Below are 23,403 nucleotides of genomic sequence, written 5' to 3'. Positions count from 1 at the left end.
TTCCTCTCCTCTATGATGTCACTCTCCTCTATGATGTCACCATCAGGCAGGTGATGTCACTTTCCTCTCCTCTATGATGTCACTCTCCTCTATGATGTCACCATCAGGCGGGTGATGTCACTTTCCTCTCCTCTATGATGTCACTCTCCTCTATGATGTCACATCAGGCAGGTGATGTCACATTCCTCTCCTCTATGATGTCACTGTCCTCTCCTCTATGATGTCACCATCAGACAGGTGATGTCGCTCTCCTCTATGATGTCACCATCTGGTGGGTGATGTCACTCTCCTCTCCTCTATGATGCCACCATCAGGCGGGTGATGTCACTTTCCTCTCCTCTATGATGTCACTCTCCTCTATGATGTCACCATCAGGTGGGTGATGTCACTCTCCTCTCCTCTATGATGTCACTCCTCTCCTCTATGATGTCACTCTCTTCTCTGTGATGTCACTCTCTTCTCTGTGATGTCACTCTCCTCTATGATGTCACCATCAGGCGGGTGATGTCACTTTCTCTCCTCTATGATGTCACCATCAGGTGGGTGATGTCACTGTCTCTCCTCTATGATGTCACCATCAGGTGGGTGATGTCACTTTCCTCTCCTCTATGATGTCATCATCAGGCGTGTGATGTCACTTTCTCTCCTCTATGATGTCACCATCAGGTGGGTGATGTCACTTTCCTCTCCTCTATGATGTCACTTTCTCTCCTCTATGATGTCACCATCAGGCTGGTGATGTCACATTCCTCTCCTCTATGATGTCACCCTCAGGTGGGTGATGTCACTTTCCTCTCCTCTATGATGTCATTCTCCTCTCCTCTATGATGTCACTTTCAATCCTCTATGATGTCATCATCTGGTGGGTGATGTCACTCTCCTCTATGATGTCACCGTCAGGCGGGTAATGTCCCTTTCTCTCGCCCTCTCCCAGGTTATGATGCCCGGAAGCCCCCCGCAGCGACAGTGCGATAAGGAGAAGGGCTGACGAAGCCCCTCATAGTGATCCGGAGGTCTCATCCGCTACACCAGCCGCCATCCCCGTCCTTCACCTCTGCCATGAGCAGCAACCAGGTCTCCTCTGAGATTCATGAGATCGTCTCATCTGTCATCCGCAGTGTAAGTACCGCCCCCTCTGGGGTCACTCCTGTATGCAGAATATAAGCACCACCTCTTTAGAGTCACTGCTGTGGGCAATGTTTAAGTTCCAGGGTCACCCCTACGTGCAGAATGTGAGTACCGCCCCTTCCAGGGTCACCCCTACGTGCAGAATGTAAGTACCGCCCCTTCCAGGGTCACCCCTACGTGCAGAATGTAAGTACCGCCCCTTCCAGGGTCACCCCTACGTGCAGAATGTGAGTACCGCCCCTTCCAGGGTCACCCCTACGTGCAGAATGTGAGTACCGCCCCTTCCAGGGTCACCCCTACGTGCAGAATGTGAGTACCGCCCCTTCCAGGGTCACCCCTACGTGCAGAATGTGAGTACCGCCCCTTCCAGCGTCACCCCTACGTGCAGAATGTGAGTACCGCCCCTTCTAGGGTCACCACTACGTGCAGAATGTGAGTACCGCCCCTTCCAGGGTCACGCCTACGCGCAGAATGTGAGTACCGCCCATTCCAGGGTCACCCCTACGCGCAGAATGTGAGTTCCGCCCCTTCCAGGGTCACCCCTACGCGCAGAATGTGAGTTCCGCCCCTTCCAGGGTCACTCCTATATACAGGCTGTGAGTACCGCCCCTTCCAGGCTCACTCCTATATATAGATTGTGAGTTCCGCCCCTTCCAGGGTCACTCCTATATACAGACTGTGAGTACTGCCCCTTCCAGGGTCACTCCTATATACAGATTGTGAGTTCCGCCCCTTCCGGGGTCACTCCTATATACAGATTGTGAGTACCGCCCCTTCCAGGGTCACTCCTATATACAGATTGTGAGTACCGCCCCTTCCAGGGTCACTCCTATATACAGATTGTGAGTTCCGCCCCTTCCAGGGTCACTCCTATATACAGATTGTGAGTTCCGCCCCTTCCAGGGTCACTCCTATATACAGATTGTGAGTTCCGCCCCTTCCAGGGTCACTCCTATATACAGACTGAGTACCGCCCCTTCCAGGGTCACTCCTATATACAGAATGTGAGTTCCGCCCCTTCCAGGGTCACTCCTATATACAGACTGAGTTCCGCCCCTTCCAGGGTCACTCCTATATACAGACTGTGAGTTCCGCCCCTTCCAGGGTCACTCCTATATACAGACTGTGAGTTCCGCCCCTTCCAGGGTCACTCCTATATACAGATTGTGAGTACAGCCCCTTCCAGGGTCACTCCTATATACTGACTGTGAGTTCCGCCCCTTCCAGGGTCACTCCTATATACAGACTGTGAGTTCCGCCCCTTCCAGGGTCACTCCTTTATACAGACTGTGAGTACCGCCCCTTCCAGGGTCACTCCTATATACAGATTGTGAGTTCCGCCCCTTCCAGGGTCACTCCTATATATAGATTGTGAGTTCCGCCCCTTCCAGGGTCACTCCTATATACAGACTGTGAGTTCCGCCCCTTCCAGGGTCACTCCTATATACAGACTGTGAGTTCCGCCCCTTCCAGGGTCACTCCTATATACAGACTGTGAGTTCCGCCCCTTCCAGGGTCACTCCTATATACAGATTGTGAGTACCGCCCCTTCCAGGGTCACTCGTATATACAGATTATGAGTTCCGCCCCTTCCAGGGTCACTCCTATATACAGATTGTGAGTTCCACCCCGAACGATGGGTCATAGTCGTGTCCTAACCGAAAAATTTCACAGATCATTCACTTTCCTCTCCTCACCTAGTGTGCCGGCTGTAGACCAAACTCCACCCTACACGACCAGATCCACCCTACACGACCAGATCCACGCTACACGACCAGATCCACCCTACACGACCAGATCCACCCTACACGACCAGATCCACCCTACACGACCAGATCCACCCTACACGGCCAGATCCACCCTACACGACCAGATCCACCCTACACGACCAGATACACCCTATACATGACCAGATCCACCCTATACATGACCAGATCTACCATACATGGCCAGATCCACCCAACATGACCAGATCCACCCTATACACGACCAGATCCACCCTATACACGACTAGATCCACCCTACACGACCAGATAAACCCTACACGACCAGATCCACCCTACACGACCAGATCCACCCTATACACGACCAGATCCACCCTATACACGACCAGATCCACCCTATACACGACCAGATCCACCCTACATGGCCAGATCCACCCTACACGACCAGATCCACCCTACATGACCAGATCCACCATATACATGGCCAGATCTACCATACATGGCCATATCCACCCAACATGACCAGATCCACCCTATACACGACCAGATCCACCCTACACGACCAGATCCACCCTATACACGACCAGATCCACCCTACACGACCAGATCCACCCTACACGACCAGATCCACCCTATACACGGCCAGATCCACCCTACACGACCAGATCCACCCTACACGACCAGATCCACCCTACACGACCAGATCCACCCTATACTTGACCAGATCTACCATACATGGCCAGATCCACCCAACATGACCAGATCCACCCTGCATGACACTATCCACCCTACATGGCCAGATCCACCATACACGACCAGATCTACCATACATGGCCAGATCCACCCAACATGAAAAGATCCACCCTACATGACCAGATACACCCTACACGACCAGATCCACTCTACATGACCAGATCCACCCTACATGACCAGATCCACCCTACATGACCAGATACACCCTACACGACCAGATCCACTCTACATGACCAGATCCACCCCATACATAACCAGATCCACCATACATGACCAGATACACCCTACACGACCAGATCCACTCTACACGACCAGATCCACTCTACACTACCAGATCCACACTACACGACCAGATCCACCCCATACATAACCAGATCCACCCCATACATAACCAGATCCACCCTACACGACCAGATACACCCTACACGACCAGATCCACTCTACACGACCAGATCCACTCTACACGACCAGATCAACCCCATACATAACCAGATCCACCCTACACGACCAGATACACCCTACACGACCAGATCCACTCTACACGACCAGATCCACTCTACACGGCCAGATCCACCCTACACGACCAGATCCACCCTACACGACCAGATCCACCCTACACGACCAGATCCACCCTATACATGACCAGATCTACCATACATGGCCAGATCCACCCAACATGACCAGATTTACCCTGCATGACACTATCCACCCTACATGGCCAGATCCACCATACACGACGAGATCCACCCTATACACGACCAGATCTACCATACATGGCCAGATCCACCCAACATGACCAGATCCACCCTACATAACCAGATCCACCCTACACGACCAGATCCACTCTACATGACCAGATCCACCCCATACATAACCAGATCCACCCTACATGACCAGATACACCCTACACGACCAGATCCACTCTACACGACCAGATAAGCTCTACACGACCAGATAAGCTCTACACGACCAGATCCACTGTACACGACCAGATCCACCCTACATAACCAGATCCACCCTACATGACCAGATACACCCTACACGACCAGATCCACTCTACACGACCAGATCCACTCTAAACGACCAGATCCACTCTACACGACCAGATCCACCCTACATGACCAGATCCACCCCATACATGACCAGATCCACCATACATGACCAGATCCACCCTATACACGACCAGATCCACCCTACACGACCAGATCCACCCTATACGACCAGATCCACCCTATACACGACCAGATCCACCATACATGGCCAGATCCACCATACATGACCAGATCCACCATACATGGCCAGATCCACCATACATGGCCAGATCCACCCAACATGACTAGATCCACCCTACACGAAAAGATCCACCCACTAAATGACCAGATCCACCCTACACGACCAGATCCACCCTACATGGCCAGATCCACCCAACATGACCAGATCCACCCTACACGACCAGATCCACCCTATACACGACCAGATCCACCCTACACGACCAGATCCACCCTACACGACCAGATCCACCCTATACACGGCCAGATCCACCCTACATGACCAGATCCACCCTACACGACCAGATCCACCCTATACGACCAGATCCACCATACATGACACTATCCACCCTACATGACCAGATCCACCATACACGACCAGATCCACCCTATACACGACCAGATCTACCATACATGGCCAGATCCACCCAACATGACCAGATCCACCCTACACGACCAAATCCACTCTACACGACCAGATATACTCTACACGACCAGATCCACCCTACATGACCAGATCCACCCTACATGACCAGATCCACCCCATACATGACCAGATCCACCCCATACATGACCAGATCCACCATACATGACCAGATCCACCCTATACACGACCAGATCCACCCTACACGACCAGATCCACCCTATACGACCAGATCCACCCTATACATGACCAGATCCACCCTATACATGAGCAGATCCACCCTATACATGACCAAATCCAGCCTACACTACCAGATCCACCCTACACAACCAGATCCACTCTATACATGACCAGATCCACCCTATACATGACCAGATCCACCCTACACGACCAGATCCACCCTACACGACCAGATCCACCCTATACACAACCAGATCCACCCTACACGACCAGATCCACCCTGTATGACCAGATCCACCCTACATGACCAGATCCACCCTATACATGACCAGATCCACCCTATACATGACCAGATCCACCCTACACGACCAGATTTATCGTATAAACAACCAGATCCACCCTACACGACCATATCTACCCTACACGACCAGATCCACCCTATACATGACCAGATCCACCCCATACATGACCAGATCCACCCTATACACGACCAGATCCACCCTATACACGGCCAGATCCACCCTACACGACCAGATCCACCCTACAGGAGCAGATCCACCCTACACGACCAGATCCACCCTATATGACCAGATCCACCCTATACATGACCAGATACACCCTACACGACCAGATCCACTCTACACGACCAGATCCACTCTACACTACCAGATCCACACTACACGACCAGATCCACCCCATACATAACCAGATCCACCCCATACATAACCAGATCCACCCTACACGACCAGATACACCCTACACGACCAGATCCACTCTACACGACCAGATCCACTCTACACGACCAGATCCACCCCATACATAACCAGATCCACCCTACACGACCAGATACACCCTACACGACCAGATCCACTCTACACGACCAGATCCACTCTACACGGCCAGATCCACCCTACACGACCAGATCCACCCTACACGACCAGATCCACCCTACACGACCAGATCCACCCTATACATGACCAGATCTACCATACATGGCCAGATCCACCCAACATGACCAGATTTACCCTGCATGACACTATCCACCCTACATGGCCAGATCCACCATACACGACGAGATCCACCCTATACACGACCAGATCTACCATACATGGCCAGATCCACCCAACATGACCAGATCCACCCTACATAACCAGATCCACCCTACACGACCAGATCCACTCTACACGACCAGATCCACCCCATACATAACCAGATCCACCCTACATGACCAGATCCACTCTACACGACCAGATCCACTCTACACGACCAGATAAGCTCTACATGACCAGATCCACTCTACACGACCAGATCCACCCTACATAACCAGATCCACCCTACATGACCAGATACACCCTACACGACCAGATCCACTCTACACGACCAGATCCACTCTACACGACCAGATCCACTCTACACGACCAGATCCACTCTACACGACCAGATCCACCCTACATGACCAGATCCACCCCATACATGACCAGATCCACCATACATGACCAGATCCACCCTATACACGACCAGATCCACCCTACACGACCAGATCCACCCTATACGACCAGATCCACCCTATACACGACCAGATCCACCATACATGGCCAGATCCACCATACATGACCAGATCCACCATACATGGCCAGATCCACCATACATGGCCAGATCCACCCAACATGACTAGATCCACCCTACACGAAAAGATCCACCCACTAAATGACCAGATCCACCCTACACGACCAGATCCACCCTACACGACCAGATCCACCCTATACACGACCAGATCCACCCTACACGACCAGATCCACCCTACACGACCAGATCCACCCTATACACGGCCAGATCCACCCTACCTGACCAGATCCACCCTACACGACCAGATCCACCCTATACGACCAGATCCACCATACATGACACTATCCACCCTACATGACCAGATCCACCATACACGACCAGATCCACCCTATACACGACCAGATCTACCATACATGGCCAGATCCACCCAACATGACCAGATCCACCCTACACGACCAAATCCACTCTACACGACCAGATATACTCTACACGACCAGATCCACCCTACATGACCAGATCCACCCTACATGACCAGATCCACCCCATACATGACCAGATCCACCCCATACATGACCAGATCCACCATACATGACCAGATCCACCCTATACACGACCAGATCCACCCTACACGACCAGATCCACCCTATACGACCAGATCCACCCTATACATGACCAGATCCACCCTATACATGAGCAGATCCACCCTATACATGACCAAATCCAGCCTACACTACCAGATCCACCCTACACAACCAGATCCACTCTATACATGACCAGATCCACCCTATACATGACCAGATCCACCCTACACGACCAGATCCACCCTACACGACCAGATCCACCCTATACACAACCAGATCCACCCTACACGACCAGATCCACCCTGTATGACCAGATCCACCCTACATGACCAGATCCACCCTATACATGACCAGATCCACCCTATACATGACCAGATCCACCCTACACGACCAGATTTATCGTATAAACAACCAGATCCACCCTACACGACCATATCTACCCTACACGACCAGATCCACCCTATACATGACCAGATCCACCCCATACATGACCAGATCCACCCTATACACGACCAGATCCACCCTATACACGGCCAGATCCACCCTACACGACCAGATCCACCCTACAGGAGCAGATCCACCCTACACGACCAGATCCACCCTATATGACCAGATCCACCCTATACATGACCAGATACACCCTACACGACCAGATCCACTCTACACGACCAGATCCACTCTACACTACCAGATCCACACTACACGACCAGATCCACCCCATACATAACCAGATCCACCCCATACATAACCAGATCCACCCTACACGACCAGATACACCCTACACGACCAGATCCACTCTACACGACCAGATCCACTCTACACGACCAGATCCACCCCATACATAACCAGATCCACCCTACACGACCAGATACACCCTACACGGCCAGATCCACCCTACACGACCAGATCCACCCTACACGACCAGATCCACCCTACACGACCAGATCCACCCTATACATGACCAGATCTACCATACATGGCCAGATCCACCCAACATGACCAGATTTACCCTGCATGACACTATCCACCCTACATGGCCAGATCCACCATACACGACGAGATCCACCCTATACACGACCAGATCTACCATACATGGCCAGATCCACCCAACATGACCAGATCCACCCTACATAACCAGATCCACCCTACACGACCAGATCCACTCTACACGACCAGATAAGCTCTACACGACCAGATCCACTCTACACGACCAGATACACCCTACATGACCAGATACACCCTACACGACCAGATCCACTCTACACGACCAGATCCACTCTACACGACCAGATCCACTCTACACGACCAGATCCACTCTACACGACCAGATCCACTCTACACGACCAGATCCACCCTACATGACCAGATCCACCCCATACATGACCAGATCCACCATACATGACCAGATCCACCCTATACACGACCAGATCCACCCTACACGACCAGATCCACCCTATACGACCAGATCCACACTATACACGACCAGATCCACCATACATGGCCAGATCCACCATACATGACCAGATCCACCATACATGGCCAGATCCACCATACATGGCCAGATCCACCCAACATGACTAGATCCACCCTACACGAAAAGATCCACCCACTAAATGACCAGATCCACCCTACACGACCAGATCCACCCTACATGGCCAGATCCACCCAACATGACCAGATCCACCCTACACGACCAGATCCACCCTATACACGACCAGATCCACCCTACACGACCAGATCCACCCTACACGACCAGATCCACCCTATACACGGCCAGATCCACCCTACATGACCAGATCCACCCTACACGACCAGATCCACCCTATACGACCAGATCCACCATACATGACACTATCCACCCTACATGACCAGATCCACCATACACGACCAGATCCACCATACACGACCAGATCCACCCTATACACGACCAGATCTACCATACATGGCCAGATCCACCCAACATGACCAGATCCACCCTACACGACCAAATCCACTCTACACGACCAGATATACTCTACACGACCAGATCCACCCTACATGACCAGATCCACCCTACATGACCAGATCCACCCCATACATGACCAGATCCACCCCATACATGACCAGATCCACCATACATGACCAGATCCACCCTATACACGACCAGATCCACCCTACACGACCAGATCCACCCTATACGACCAGATCCACCCTATACATGACCAGATCCACCCTATACATGAGCAGATCCACCCTATACATGACCAAATCCAGCCTACACTACCAGATCCACCCTACACAACCAGATCCACTCTATACATGACCAGATCCACCCTATACATGACCAGATCCACCCTACACGACCAGATCCACCCTACACGACCAGATCCACCCTATACACAACCAGATCCACCCTACACGATCAGATCCACCCTGTATGACCAGATCCACCCTACATGACCAGATCCACCCTATACATGACCAGATCCACCCTATACATGACCAGATCCACCCTACACGACCAGATTTATCGTATAAACAACCAGATCCACCCTACACGACCATATCTACCCTACACGACCAGATCCACCCTATACATGACCAGATCCACCCCATACATGACCAGATCCACCCCATACATGACCAGATCCACCCTACACGACCAGATCCACCCTACACGACCAGATCCACCCTACACGACCAGATCCACCCTACACAACCAGATCCACCCTATATGACCAGATCCACCCTACACAAGAACAGATCCACCCTACATTACCAGATCCACCCTACGTGACCAGATTCACCCTATACATGACCAGATCCACCCTACACGACCAGATCCACCCTACACGACCAGATCCACCCTATACACGACCAGATCCACCCTATACACGACCAGATCCACCCTATACGACCAGATCCACCCTATACACGACCAGATCCACCCTATACACGACCAGATCCACCCTATACACGGCCAGATCCACCCTACATGACCAGATCCACCCTATACAGGACCAGATCCACTCTACATGACCAGATCCACCCTACATGACCAGATACACCCTACACGACCAGATCCACTCTACATGACCAGATCCACCCCATACATAACCAGATCCACCGTACATGACCAGATACACCCTACACGACCAGATCCACTCTACATGACCAGATCCACTCTACACGACCAGATCCACTCTACACGACCAGATCCACCCCATACATAACCAGATCCACCCTACATGACCAGATACACCCTACACGACCAGATCCACTCTACACGACCAGATCCACTCTACACGGCCAGATCCACCCTACACGACCAGATCCACCCTACACAACCAGATCCACCCTACACGACCAGATCCACCCTATACATGACCAGATCTACCATACATGGCCAGATCCACCCTACATGACCAGATCCACCCTGCATGACACTATCCACCCTACATGGCCAGATCCACCATACACGACCAGATCCACCCTATACACGACCAGATCTACCATACATGGCCAGATCCACCCAACATGACCAGATCCACCCTACATGACCAGATCCACCCTACACGACCAGATCCACCCTATACATGGCCAGATCCACCCTACATGACCAGATCCAACCTACATGACCAGATCCACCCTACATGACCAGATCAACCCTACATGACCAGATCCACCCTACATGACCAGATCCACCCTACACGACCAGATCCACCCTACACGACCAGATCCACTCTACACGACCAGATCCACTCTACACGACCAGATCCACCCTACATGACCAGATCCACCCTACATGACCAGATCCACCCCATACATGACCAGATCCACCATACATGACCAGATCCACCCTATACACGACCAGATCCACCCTACACGACCAGATCCACCCTATACGACCAGATCCACCCTATACACGACCAGATCCACCATACATGGCCAGATCCACCATACATGACCAGATCCACCATACATGGCCAGATCCACCCAACATGACCAGATCCACCCTACACGAAAAGATCCACCCACTAAATGATCAGATCCACCCTATACGACCAGATCCACCCTACATGGCCAGATCCACCCAACATGACCAGATCCACCCTATACACCGCCAGATCCACCCTACATGACCAGATCCACCCTACACGACCAGATCCACCCTACACGACCAGATCCACCCTACACGACCAGATCCACCCTATACATGACCAGATCTACCATACATGGCAAGATCCACCCAACATGACCAGATCCACCCTGCATGACACTATCCACCCTACATGGCCAGATCCACCATACACGACCAGATCCACCCTATACACGACCAGATCTACCATACATGGCCAGATCCACCCAACATGACCAGATCCACCCTACACGACCAGATCCACCCTACACGACCAGATCCACCCTACACGACCAGATCCACCCTACACGACCAGATCCACCCTACACGACCAGATCCACTCTACACGACCAGATCCACTCTACACGACCAGATCCACCCTACACGACCAGATCTACCCACTAAATGACCAGATCCACCCTACACGACCAGATCCACCCTACACGACCAGATCCACCCTATACATGACCAGATCCACCCAACATGACCAGATCCACCCTACACGACCAGATCCACCCTACACGACCAGATCCACCCTATATGACCAGATCCACCCTATACATGACCAGCTTCAGCCTACATGACCAGATCCACCCTATACATGACCAGATCCACCCTATACATGACCAGATCTACCCTACATGACCAGATCCACTCTACACGACCAGATCTACCCTATACATGACCAGATCTACTCTATACATGACCAGATCCACCGACACGACCAGATCCACCCTATGCACGTCCAGGTCTACCCTATACGACCAGATCCACCCTATACATGACCAGATCCACCCTATACACGACCAGATCCACCCTATACACGACCAGATCCACCCTATACACGACCAGATCCACCCTATACACGACCAGATCCACCCTATACACGACCAGATCCACCCTATACACGACCAGATCCACCCTATACATGACCAGATCCACCCTATACATGACCAAATCCAGCCTACACTACCAGATCCACCCTACACAACCAGATCCACTCTATACATGACCAGATCCACCCTATACATGACCAGATCCACCCTACACGACCAGATCCACCCTACACGACCAGATCCACCCTATACACAACCAGATCCACCCTACACGACCAGATCCACCCTATATGACCAGATCCACCCTATACATGACCAGATCCACCCTACACGACCAGATTTATCGTATAAACAACCAGATCCACCCTACACGACCAGATCCACCCTACACGACCAGATCCACCCTACACGACCAGATCCACCCTACACAACCAGATCCACCCTACACGACCAGATCCACCCTACACGACCAGATCCACCCTACACAAGAACAGATCCACCCTACATTACCAGATCCACCCTACATTACCAGATCCACCCTACGTGACCAGATTCACCCTATACATGACCAGATCCACCCTACATGACCAGATCCACCCTACACGACCAGATCCACCCTACACGACCAGATCCACCCTACACGACCAGATCCACCCTATACAGGACCAGATCCACCCTATACGACCAGATCCACCCTGTACGACCAGATCCACCCTATACACGACCAGATCCACCCTATACACGACCAGATCCACCCTATACACGACCAGATCCACCCTATACACGACCAGATCCACCCTATACACGGCCAGATCCACCCTACACGACCAGATCCACCCTACAGGAGCAGATCCACCCTACACGACCAGATCCACCCTACACGACCAGATCCACCCTATACATTACCAAATCTACCATACATGGCCAGATCCACCCAACATGACACTATCCACCCTACATGACAAGATCCACCCTATACACGACCAGATCTACCATACATGGCCAGATCCACCCTACATGGCCAGATCCACCCTACACGACCAGATCCACCCTACACGACCAGATCCACTCTACACGACCAGATCCACCCTATACATGACCAGATCCACCCAACATGACCAGATCCACCCAACATGACCAGATCCACCCAACATGACCAGATCCACCCTACATGACCAGATCCACCCTATATGACCAGATCCACCCTATACATGACCAGGTTCAGCCTACATGACCATATCCACCCTATACATGACCAGATCTACCCTACATGACCAGATCCACTCTACACGACCAGATCTACCCTATACATGACCAGATCTACTCTATACATGACCAGATCCACCCTATGCACGTCCAGGTCTACCCTATACGACCATATCCACCCTATTCATGACCAGATCCACCTTATACATGACCAGATCCACCCTATACACGACCAGATCCACCCTATACACGACCAGATCCACCCTATACATGATTAGATCCACCCTATACACGACCAGATCCACCCTATACATGATTAGATCCACCCTATACATGATTAGATCCACCCTATACACGACCAGATCCACCCTATACACAACCAGATACACCCTACACGACCAGATCCAGCCTACACGACCAGATCTACCCTATACATGACCAGATCCACCCTATACATGACCAGATCCACCCTACATACAACCAGATCCACCCTATACATGACCAGATCCACCCTATACATGACCAGATCCACCCTATACATGACCAGATCCAGCCTACACTACCAGATCCACCCTACACAACCAGATCCACTCTATACATGACCAGATCCACCCTATACATGACCAGATCCAGCCTACACTACCAGATCCACCCTACACAACCAGATCAACTCTATACATGACCAGATCCACCCTATACATGAACAGATCCACCCTACATGAACAGATCCACCCTATACGAACAGATCCACCCTATACACAACCAGATCCACCCTACACGACCAGATCCACCCTATATGACCAGATCCACCCTACATGACCAGATCCACCCTATACATGACCAGATCCACCCTACTCGACCAGATTTATCGTATAAACAACCAGATCCACCCTACACGACCATATCTACCCTACACGACCAGATCCACCCTATGCATGACCAGATCCACCCCATACATGACCAGATCCACCCTACACGACCAGATCCACCCTACACGACCAGATCCACCCTACACAACCAGATCCACCCTATATGACCAGATCCACCCTACACGACCAGATCCACCCTACACAAGAACAGATCCACCCTACATTACCAGATCCACCCTACGCGACCAGATTCACCCTATACATGACCAGATCCACCCCATACATGACCAGGTCCACCCCATACATGACCAGGTCCACCCCATACATGACCAGATCCACCCTACACGACCAGATCCACCCTACACGACCAGATCCACCCTACACGACCAGATCCACCCTACACGACCAGATCCACCCTACACAAGAACAGATCCACCCTACATTACCAGATCCACCCTACGCGACCAGATTCACCCTATACATGACCAGATCCACCATACACAACCAGTTTGTCACCGCCAAGTCACGTTTTTGAGTTCTGCAGATCATGTTTAGTTCAGGTTGTCACCTCATCCCTTTATTCCGGAACACCTATGAATTGCACAGGTTCTGGGGCTGATGTAATGCAGATCAGGCACTGGGTGAGTAGAACCTTCATCAGCCTCAGAACCCGTGTCATTCATGTGTTCAGTATTAAAGGGATGAGGTGACCACCCTAGGTGTAGTCCTTTGTATGTAGAACATTTGGGGTGATGGTCAGAACACACTCCATGAGTAGATTGGGGTTTGTGCCCCCCATGAGATGGATGGGGGGGGGGGTGACCTGGGTGGAGACTTCCATCCCTATTCATTGTAAGACCACACAAGGCGAGATACAGAAAGTCTATAGGAGAGACATGGAGACCACCGAGGATCATCACCTTCCCCATATACTACCTGCCTGCCTACTCTGAGTCACTGGCCTGAGGCAAGCATGTAGCCAGTGAGGTCAGGACACTTACCTGCATAGCCAGGTCAACAGGAGGCCAAAACTATCATTTGCCTGGGAGAGTCTGATTGTGTTTGTATGGTGAATTGTCTGGAATGGGGAGGTGATGGAGGAGAAGCACACACACATGTTGGTGGGGGGACTTGGGGGACCGGCACCTATGGGATTGGCAGCTTCTCATGTTTATTAGTTGTTTCCTGCCTGACACAGAAGCCGAGTCTCCTCTGTCTGATTACACGTGTTTACTCTGCAGTTAATAAGTAACCGCTGCCTCACCTGCACATATCAGATCTCTGGATGGGAGTTGGTTAATTCCAACTCCGAGGGTCTCCGAGAGATTCTGCGTCCTCAGCAGGTCCATGTCTGATGGGTGTGATGGTAGGGAGAGGGTCACACCGAAATCTGAAGGGTTAAATGGGGTCCTGTGTTCTCCAGACCTACATGTGACACTACTCTGGCCTCTACTGCTTGGGTCAGGTTCTGGACCTCACCCTACAACCAATAGTGAGGCCTCTACCGCCTGTGTCATGGTCTGGACCCCTACCCTACAACCACTGCTGAGACCTCTATCGCTTGTGTCAGGTTCTGGACCTCACCCTACAACTACTGCTGAGGCCTCTATCGCTTGTGTCAGGTTCTGGACCCCTACTCTACAACCAGTGCTGAGGCCTCTACCGCTTGTGTCAGGGTCTGGTCCCCTACCCTACAACCAGTGCTGAGACCTCTACCGCTTGTGTCATGGTCTGGACCCCTACCCTAGAACCAGTGCTGAGGCCTCTACCGCTTGTGTCATGGTCTGGACCCCTACCCTAGAACCAGTGCTGAGGCCTCTACCGCTTGTGTCAGGTTTTGGACCCCTACCCTGCAACCAGTGCTGAGGACTCTACCGCTTGTGTCATGGTCAGGACCCCTACCCTAGAACCAGTGCTGAGGCCTCTACCGCTTGTGTCAGGTTTTGGACCCCTACCCTGCAATCAGTGCTGAGGCTTCTACCGCTTGTGTCATGGTCTGGACCCCTACCCTACAACTGGTGCTGAGGCCTCTATTGCTGTGTCAGGGTCTGGACCCCCACCCTACAACTGGTTCTCCGGCATCTACTGCTTGTGTCAGGGTCTGAACCCCGACCCTACAAACGATACTACGGTATCTACCGCTTGTGTCAGGATCTGGATCCTTACCCTACAACCAGTGCTCCGGCCTCTACTGCTCGTGTCAGGGTCTGGACCCCCACCCTACAACCAGTGCTCTGGCCTCTACTGCTCGTGTCAGGGTCTGGACCCCCACCCTACAACCAGTGCTCCAGCCTCCACTGCTCGTGTCAGGGTCTGGACCCCCACCCTACAACCAGTGCTCCGGCCTCCACTGCTCGTGTCAGGGTCTGGACCCCCACCCTACAACCAGTGCTCCGGCCTCCACTGCTCGTGTCAGGGTCTGGACCCCCACCCTACAACCAGTGCTCCGGCCTCTACTGCTTGTGTCAGGGTCTGGACCCCCACCCTACAACCAGTGCTCCGGCCTCTACTGCTCGTGTCAGGGTCTGGACCCCTACTCTACAACTGGTGCTCTGGCCTTTAGTGCTTGATTCAAGACCGCTTTGACTGACACCCACTATGGACTTCCTTCTGAACCAGGTGAGATGCCTTCATGAGAAGATGAACTCCTTTAACCTCCTCCAGTGACCCCTGTACACTGTTTTCTGTATCCATCACTTGTTCTCTGACATTGTTCTCTGGATCTGAATGTTTCTTAGCAACTAACTCTGTATGAATGTCGCTCTAACACGCTATACTGTATGTAACATTTCCCTGAATCTAGATTCATTGTCGAAAATTACCTGACATTGTATTCTGGATCTGACCGTTCCCTGACATTGTATTCTGGATCTGACTGTTCCCTGACATTGTATTCTGGATCTCATTGTTCTCTGACATTGTATTCTGGATCTGACTGTTCTCTGACATTGTATTCTGGATCTGACTGTTCCCTGACATTGTAATCTGGATCTGACTGTTCCCTGACATTGTATTCTGGATCTGACTGTTCTCTGACATTGTAATCTGGATCTGACTGTTCCCTGACATTGTATTCTATATCTGACTCTTCTCTGACGTATTCTGGATCTGACTGTTCCCTGACATTGTATTCTGGATCTGACTGTTCCCTGACATTGTATTCTGGATCTGACTGTTCCCTGACATTGTATTCTGGATCTGACTGTTCTCTGACATTGTAATCTGGATCTGACTGTTCCCTGACATTGTATTCTATATCTGACTGTTCTCTGACATTGTATTCAGGATCTGACTGTTCTCTGACATTGTATTCTGGATCTGACTGTTCCCTGACATTGTATTCTATATCTGACTGTTCTCTGACATTGTATTCAGGATCTGACTGTTCTCTGACATTGTATTCTGGATCTGACTGTTCTCTGACATTGTATTCTGGATCTGACTGTTCCCTGACATTGTAATCTGGATCTGACTGTTCCCTGACATTGTAATCTGGATCTGACTGTTCCCTGACATTGTATTCTATATCTGACTGTTCTCTGACGTATTCTGGATCTGACTGTTCTCTGACATTGTATTCTGGATCTGACTGTTCTCTGACATTGTATTCTGGATCTGACCGTTCCCTGACATTGTATTCTATATCTGACTGTTCCCTGACATTGTATTCTGGATCTGACTGTTCCCTGACATTGTATTCTGGATCTGACTGTTCTCTGACATTGTATTCTGGATCTGACTGTTCTCTGACATTGTATTCTATATCTGACTGTTCTCTGACATTGTATTCTGGATCTGACTGTTCCCTGACATTGTATTCTGGATCTGACTGTTCTCTGACATTGTATTCTATATCTGACTGTTCTCTGACATTGTATTCTGGATCTGACTGTTCCCTGACATTGTATATCGGATCTGACCGTTCCCTGACATTGTATTCTGGATCTGATTGTTCTCTGACATTGTATTCCATATCTGACTGTTCCCTGACATTGTATTCAGGATCTGACTGTTCCCTGACATTGTATTCTGGATTTGACCGTTCCCTGACATTGTATTCTATATCGGACTGTTCTCTGACATTGTATTCTGGATCTGACTGTTCTCTGACATTGTATTCTGGATCTGACTGTTCTCTGACATTGTATATCGGATCTGACCGTTCCCTGACATTGTATTCTGGATCTGATTGTTCTCTGACATTGTATTCCATATCTGACTGTTCCCTGACATTGTATTCAGGATCTGACTGTTCCCTGACATTGTATTCTATATCGGACTGTTCTCTGACATTGTATTCTGGATCTGACTGTTCTCTGACATTGTATTCTATATCTGACTGTTCCCTGGCATTGTATTCTGGATCTGACTGTTCTCTGACATTGTATTCCATATCTGACTGTTCCCTGACATTGTATTCTGGATCTGACCGTTCCCTGACATTGTATTCTATATCGGACTGTTCTCTGACATTGTATTCTGGATCTGACTGTTCTCTGACATTGTATTCTGGATCTGACTGTTCTCTGACATTGTATTCTGGATCTGACTGTTCCCTGACATTGTATTCTATAACTGTTCACTGATATTGTATTCTGGATCTGACTGTTCTCTGACATTGTATTCCATATCTGACTGTTCCCTGACATTGTATTCCATATCTGACTGTTCTCTGACATTGTATTCCATATCTGACTGTTCCCTGACATTGTATTCCGGATCTGACTGTTCCCTGACATTGTATTCTATATCTTACTGTTCTCTGACATTGTATTCCATATCTGACTGTTCTCTGACATTGTATTCCATATCTGACTGTTCTCTGACATTGTATTCCATATCTGACTGTTCTCTGACATTGTATTCCATATCTGACTGTTCTCTGACATTGTATTCTAGATCTGACTGTTCTCTGACATTGTATTCTATATCTTACTGTTCTCTGACATTGTATTCCATATCTGACTGTTCTCTGACATTGTATTCTATATCTGACTGTTCTCTGACATTGTATTCCATATCTGACTGTTCCCTGACATTGTCATCTAGATCTGACCGTTCTCTGACATTGTATTCTGGATCTGACTGTTTCCTGACATTGTATTCCATATCTGACCGTTCTCTGACATTGTATTCTGGATCTGACTGTTCTCTGACATTGTATTCCATATCTGACTGTTCTCTGACATTGTATTCCATATCTGACTGTTCTCTGACATTGTATTCTATATCTGACTGTTTTCTGACATTGTATTCCATATCTGACTGTTCTCTGACATTGTATTCTGGATCTGACCGTTCTCTGACATTGTATTCTGGATCTGACCGTTCCCTGACATTGTATTCTGGATCTGACTGTTCCCTGACATTGTATTCTGAATCTGACTGTTCTCTGACATTGTATTCTGAATCTGACTGTTCCCTGACATTGTATTCTGGATCTGACTGTTCCTTGACATTGTATTCAGGATCTGACTGTTCTCTGACATTGTATTCAGGATCTGACTGTTCTCTGACATTGTATTCTATATCTGACTGTTCTCTGACATTGTATTCTTAATCTGACCGTTCTCTGACATTGTATTCTGGATCTGACCGTTCCTTGACATTGTATTCTGTATCTGACTGTTCCTTGACATTGTATTCAGGATCTGACTGTTCTCTGACATTGTATTCTGGATCTGACTGTTCCCTGACATTGTATTCTATATCTGACCGTTCTCTGACATTGTATTCTATATCTGACTGTTCTCTGACATTGTATTATGGATCTGACTGTTCTCTGACATTGTATTCTGGATCTGACTGTTCTCTGACATTGTATTCTTAATCTGACCGTTCTCTGACATTGTATTCTGGATCTGACTGTTCTCTGACATTGTATTCCATATCTGACTATTCCCTGACATTGTATTCTATATCTGACTGTTCTCTGACATTGTATTCTGGATTCGACTGTTCTCTGACATTGTATTCTGGATCTGACTGTTTCCTGACATTGTATTCTGGATCTGACTGTTCTCTGACATTGTATTCTATATCTGACTGTTCTCTGACATTGTATTCTATATCTGACTGTTCTCTGACATTGTATTCTAGATCTGACTGTTCCCTGACATTGTATTCTGGATCTGACTGTTCCCTGACATTGTATTCTATATCTGACTGTTCCCTGACATTGTATTCTGGATCTGACCGTTCCCTGACATTGTATTCTATATCTGACTGTTCTCTGACATTGTATTCTATATCTGACTGTTCTCTGACATTGTATTCTATATCTGACTGTTCTCTGACATTGTATTCTATATCTGACTGTTCCCTGACATTGTATTCTGGATCTGACTGTTCCCTGACATTGTATTCTATATCTGACTGTTCCCTGACATTGTATTCTATATCTGACTGTTCCCTGACATTGTATTCCATATCTGACTGTTCTCTGACATTGTATTCTATATCTGACTGTTTCCTGACATTGTATTCCGGATCTGACTGTTCTCTGACATTGTATTCTATATCTGACGGTTCTCTGACATTGTATTCCGGATCTGACTGTTCCCTGACATTGTATTCTGGATCTGACTGTTCTCTGACATTGTATTCTATATCTGACTGTTTCCTGACATTGTATTCCGGATCTGACTGTTCTCTGACATTGTATTCTATATCTGACTGTTCTCTGACATTGTATTCTGGATCTGACTGTTCTCTGACATTGTATTCTGGATCTGACTGTTCCCTGACATTGTATTCTGGATCTGACTGTTCCCTGACATTGTATTCTATATCTGACTGTTCTCTGACATTGTATTCCATATCTGACTGTTCTCTGACATTGTATTCTGGATCTGACTGTTCTCTGACATTGTATTCTGGATCTGACTGTTCCCTGACATTGTATTCTATATCTGACTGTTCCCTGACATTGTATTCTATATCTGACTGTTCTCTGACATTGTATTCCATATCTGACTGTTCTCTGACATTGTATTCTATATCTGACTGTTCTCTGACATTGTATTCTGGATCTGACTGTTCCCTGACATTGTATTCTGGATCTGACTGTTCTCTATACCATGGGTTCTGTATGCCATGGGTTCTGTATGCCATGGGTTCTGTATGCCATGGGTTCTGTATGACATGGGTTCTGTATGCCATGGGTTCTGTATGGCATGGGCTGTGTATTCCATGGGTTCTGTATGACATGGGTTCTGTATGACATGGGCTCTGTATGACATGGGTTCTGTATGCCATGGGTTCTGTATGACATGGGTTCTGTATGACATGGGTTCTGTATGACATGGGTTCTGTATGACATGGGTTCTGTATGCCATGGGTTCTGTATGACATGGGTTCTGTATATCATGGGTTCTGTAAGTCATGGGTTCTGTATGACATGGGCTCTGTATGACATGGGCTCTGTATGACATGGGTTCTGTATGACATGGGTTCTGTATGCCATGGACTGTATAGCATGGGTTCTGTATACCATGGGCTCTGTATGACATGGGTTCTGTATGACATGGGTTCTGTATGCCATGGGCTGTGTATGCCATGGGCTATGTATGACATGGGTTCTGTATGACATGGGTTCTGTATGCCATGGGTTCTGTATGTCATGGGCTCTGTATTCCATGGGTTCTGTATGTCATGGGCTCTGTATGCCATGGGTTCTGTATGCCATGGGTTCTGTATGCCATGGGTTCTGTATACCATGGGTTCTCTATACCATGGGTTCTGTATGACATGGGCTCTGTATGCCATGGGTTCTGTATGACATGGGTTCTGTATGACATGGGCTCTGTATGCCATGGGTTCTGTATGCCATGGGTTCTGTATGACATGGGTTCTGTATGCCATGGGTTCTGTATGTCATGGGCTCTGTATGCCATGGGTTCTGTATACCATGGGTTCTCTATGCCATGGGTTCTGTATGTCATGGGCTCTGTATGCCATGGGTTCTGTATGCCATGGGTTCTGTATGCCATGGGTTCTGTATGTCATGGGCTCTGTATGCCATGGGTTCTGTATACCATGGGTTCTCTATACCATGGGTTCTGTATGACATGGGCTCTGTATGACATGGGCTCTGTATACCATGGGATGTATACCATGGGTTCTGTATGACATGGGCTCTGTATACCATGGGATGTATACCATGGGTTCTGTATGACATGGGTTCTGTATGACATGGGCTCTGTATGTCATGGGCTGTAAGACATGGGATATGCTTTGAACCCAATGGGTTGTTGGACTGTTGTCAGTGGACCATGGGTTCTGTATGACATGGGTTCTGTATGACATGGGCTGTATACCATGGGTTCTGTATGACATGGGTTCTGAATGACATGGGCTCTGTATGCCATGGGTTCTGAATGACATGGGTTCTGTATGCCATGGGTTCTGTATGACATGGGCTCTGTATGCCATGGGTTCTGTATGACATGGGCTCTGTATGCCATGGGTTCTGTATGACATGGGCTCTGTATGACATGGGCTCTGTATACAATGGGTTCTGTATGCCATGGGCTCTGTATGACATGGGCTCTGTATGCCATGGGCTCTGTATGACATGGGTTCTGTATGGCATGGGTTCTGTATGACATGGGTTCTGTATGCCATGGGCTCTGTATGACATGGGCTCTGTATGCCATGGGTTCTGTATGCCATGGGTTCTGTCTGACATGGGCTCTGTATGACATGGGCTGTGTATGCCATGGGTTCTGTATGCCATGGGTTCTGTATGCC

The 23,403-nt window shown here is 49.4% G+C and overlaps 1 protein-coding gene across 1 annotated transcript in view; it reads left to right on the top strand.

The window, feature by feature from the left end:
- SLC4A2 (solute carrier family 4 member 2) overlaps positions 1 to 23,403 on the top strand; it is a 104,669-nt gene that overhangs the window by 31,770 nt on the left and 49,496 nt on the right. Inside the window, exon 2 of the mRNA XM_089667602.1 lies at positions 935 to 1,119. Coding sequence (XP_089523728.1) covers positions 1,060 to 1,119 — 60 coding nt within the window. The 5' untranslated portion in view covers positions 935 to 1,059. The remainder of the gene's footprint in view (positions 1 to 934; positions 1,120 to 23,403) is intronic.

Source organism: Staurois parvus, unplaced genomic scaffold, assembly GCF_062004578.1.
Source record: "Staurois parvus isolate SC_StPar_1 unplaced genomic scaffold, SC_StPar_1.0 ptg003408l, whole genome shotgun sequence".
In the NCBI taxonomy this organism is placed as follows: domain Eukaryota; kingdom Metazoa; phylum Chordata; class Amphibia; order Anura; family Ranidae; genus Staurois; species Staurois parvus.
The sequence above is the reverse complement of the archived record's forward strand: the minus strand, read 5'-3'. Positions and strand labels throughout refer to the sequence as shown.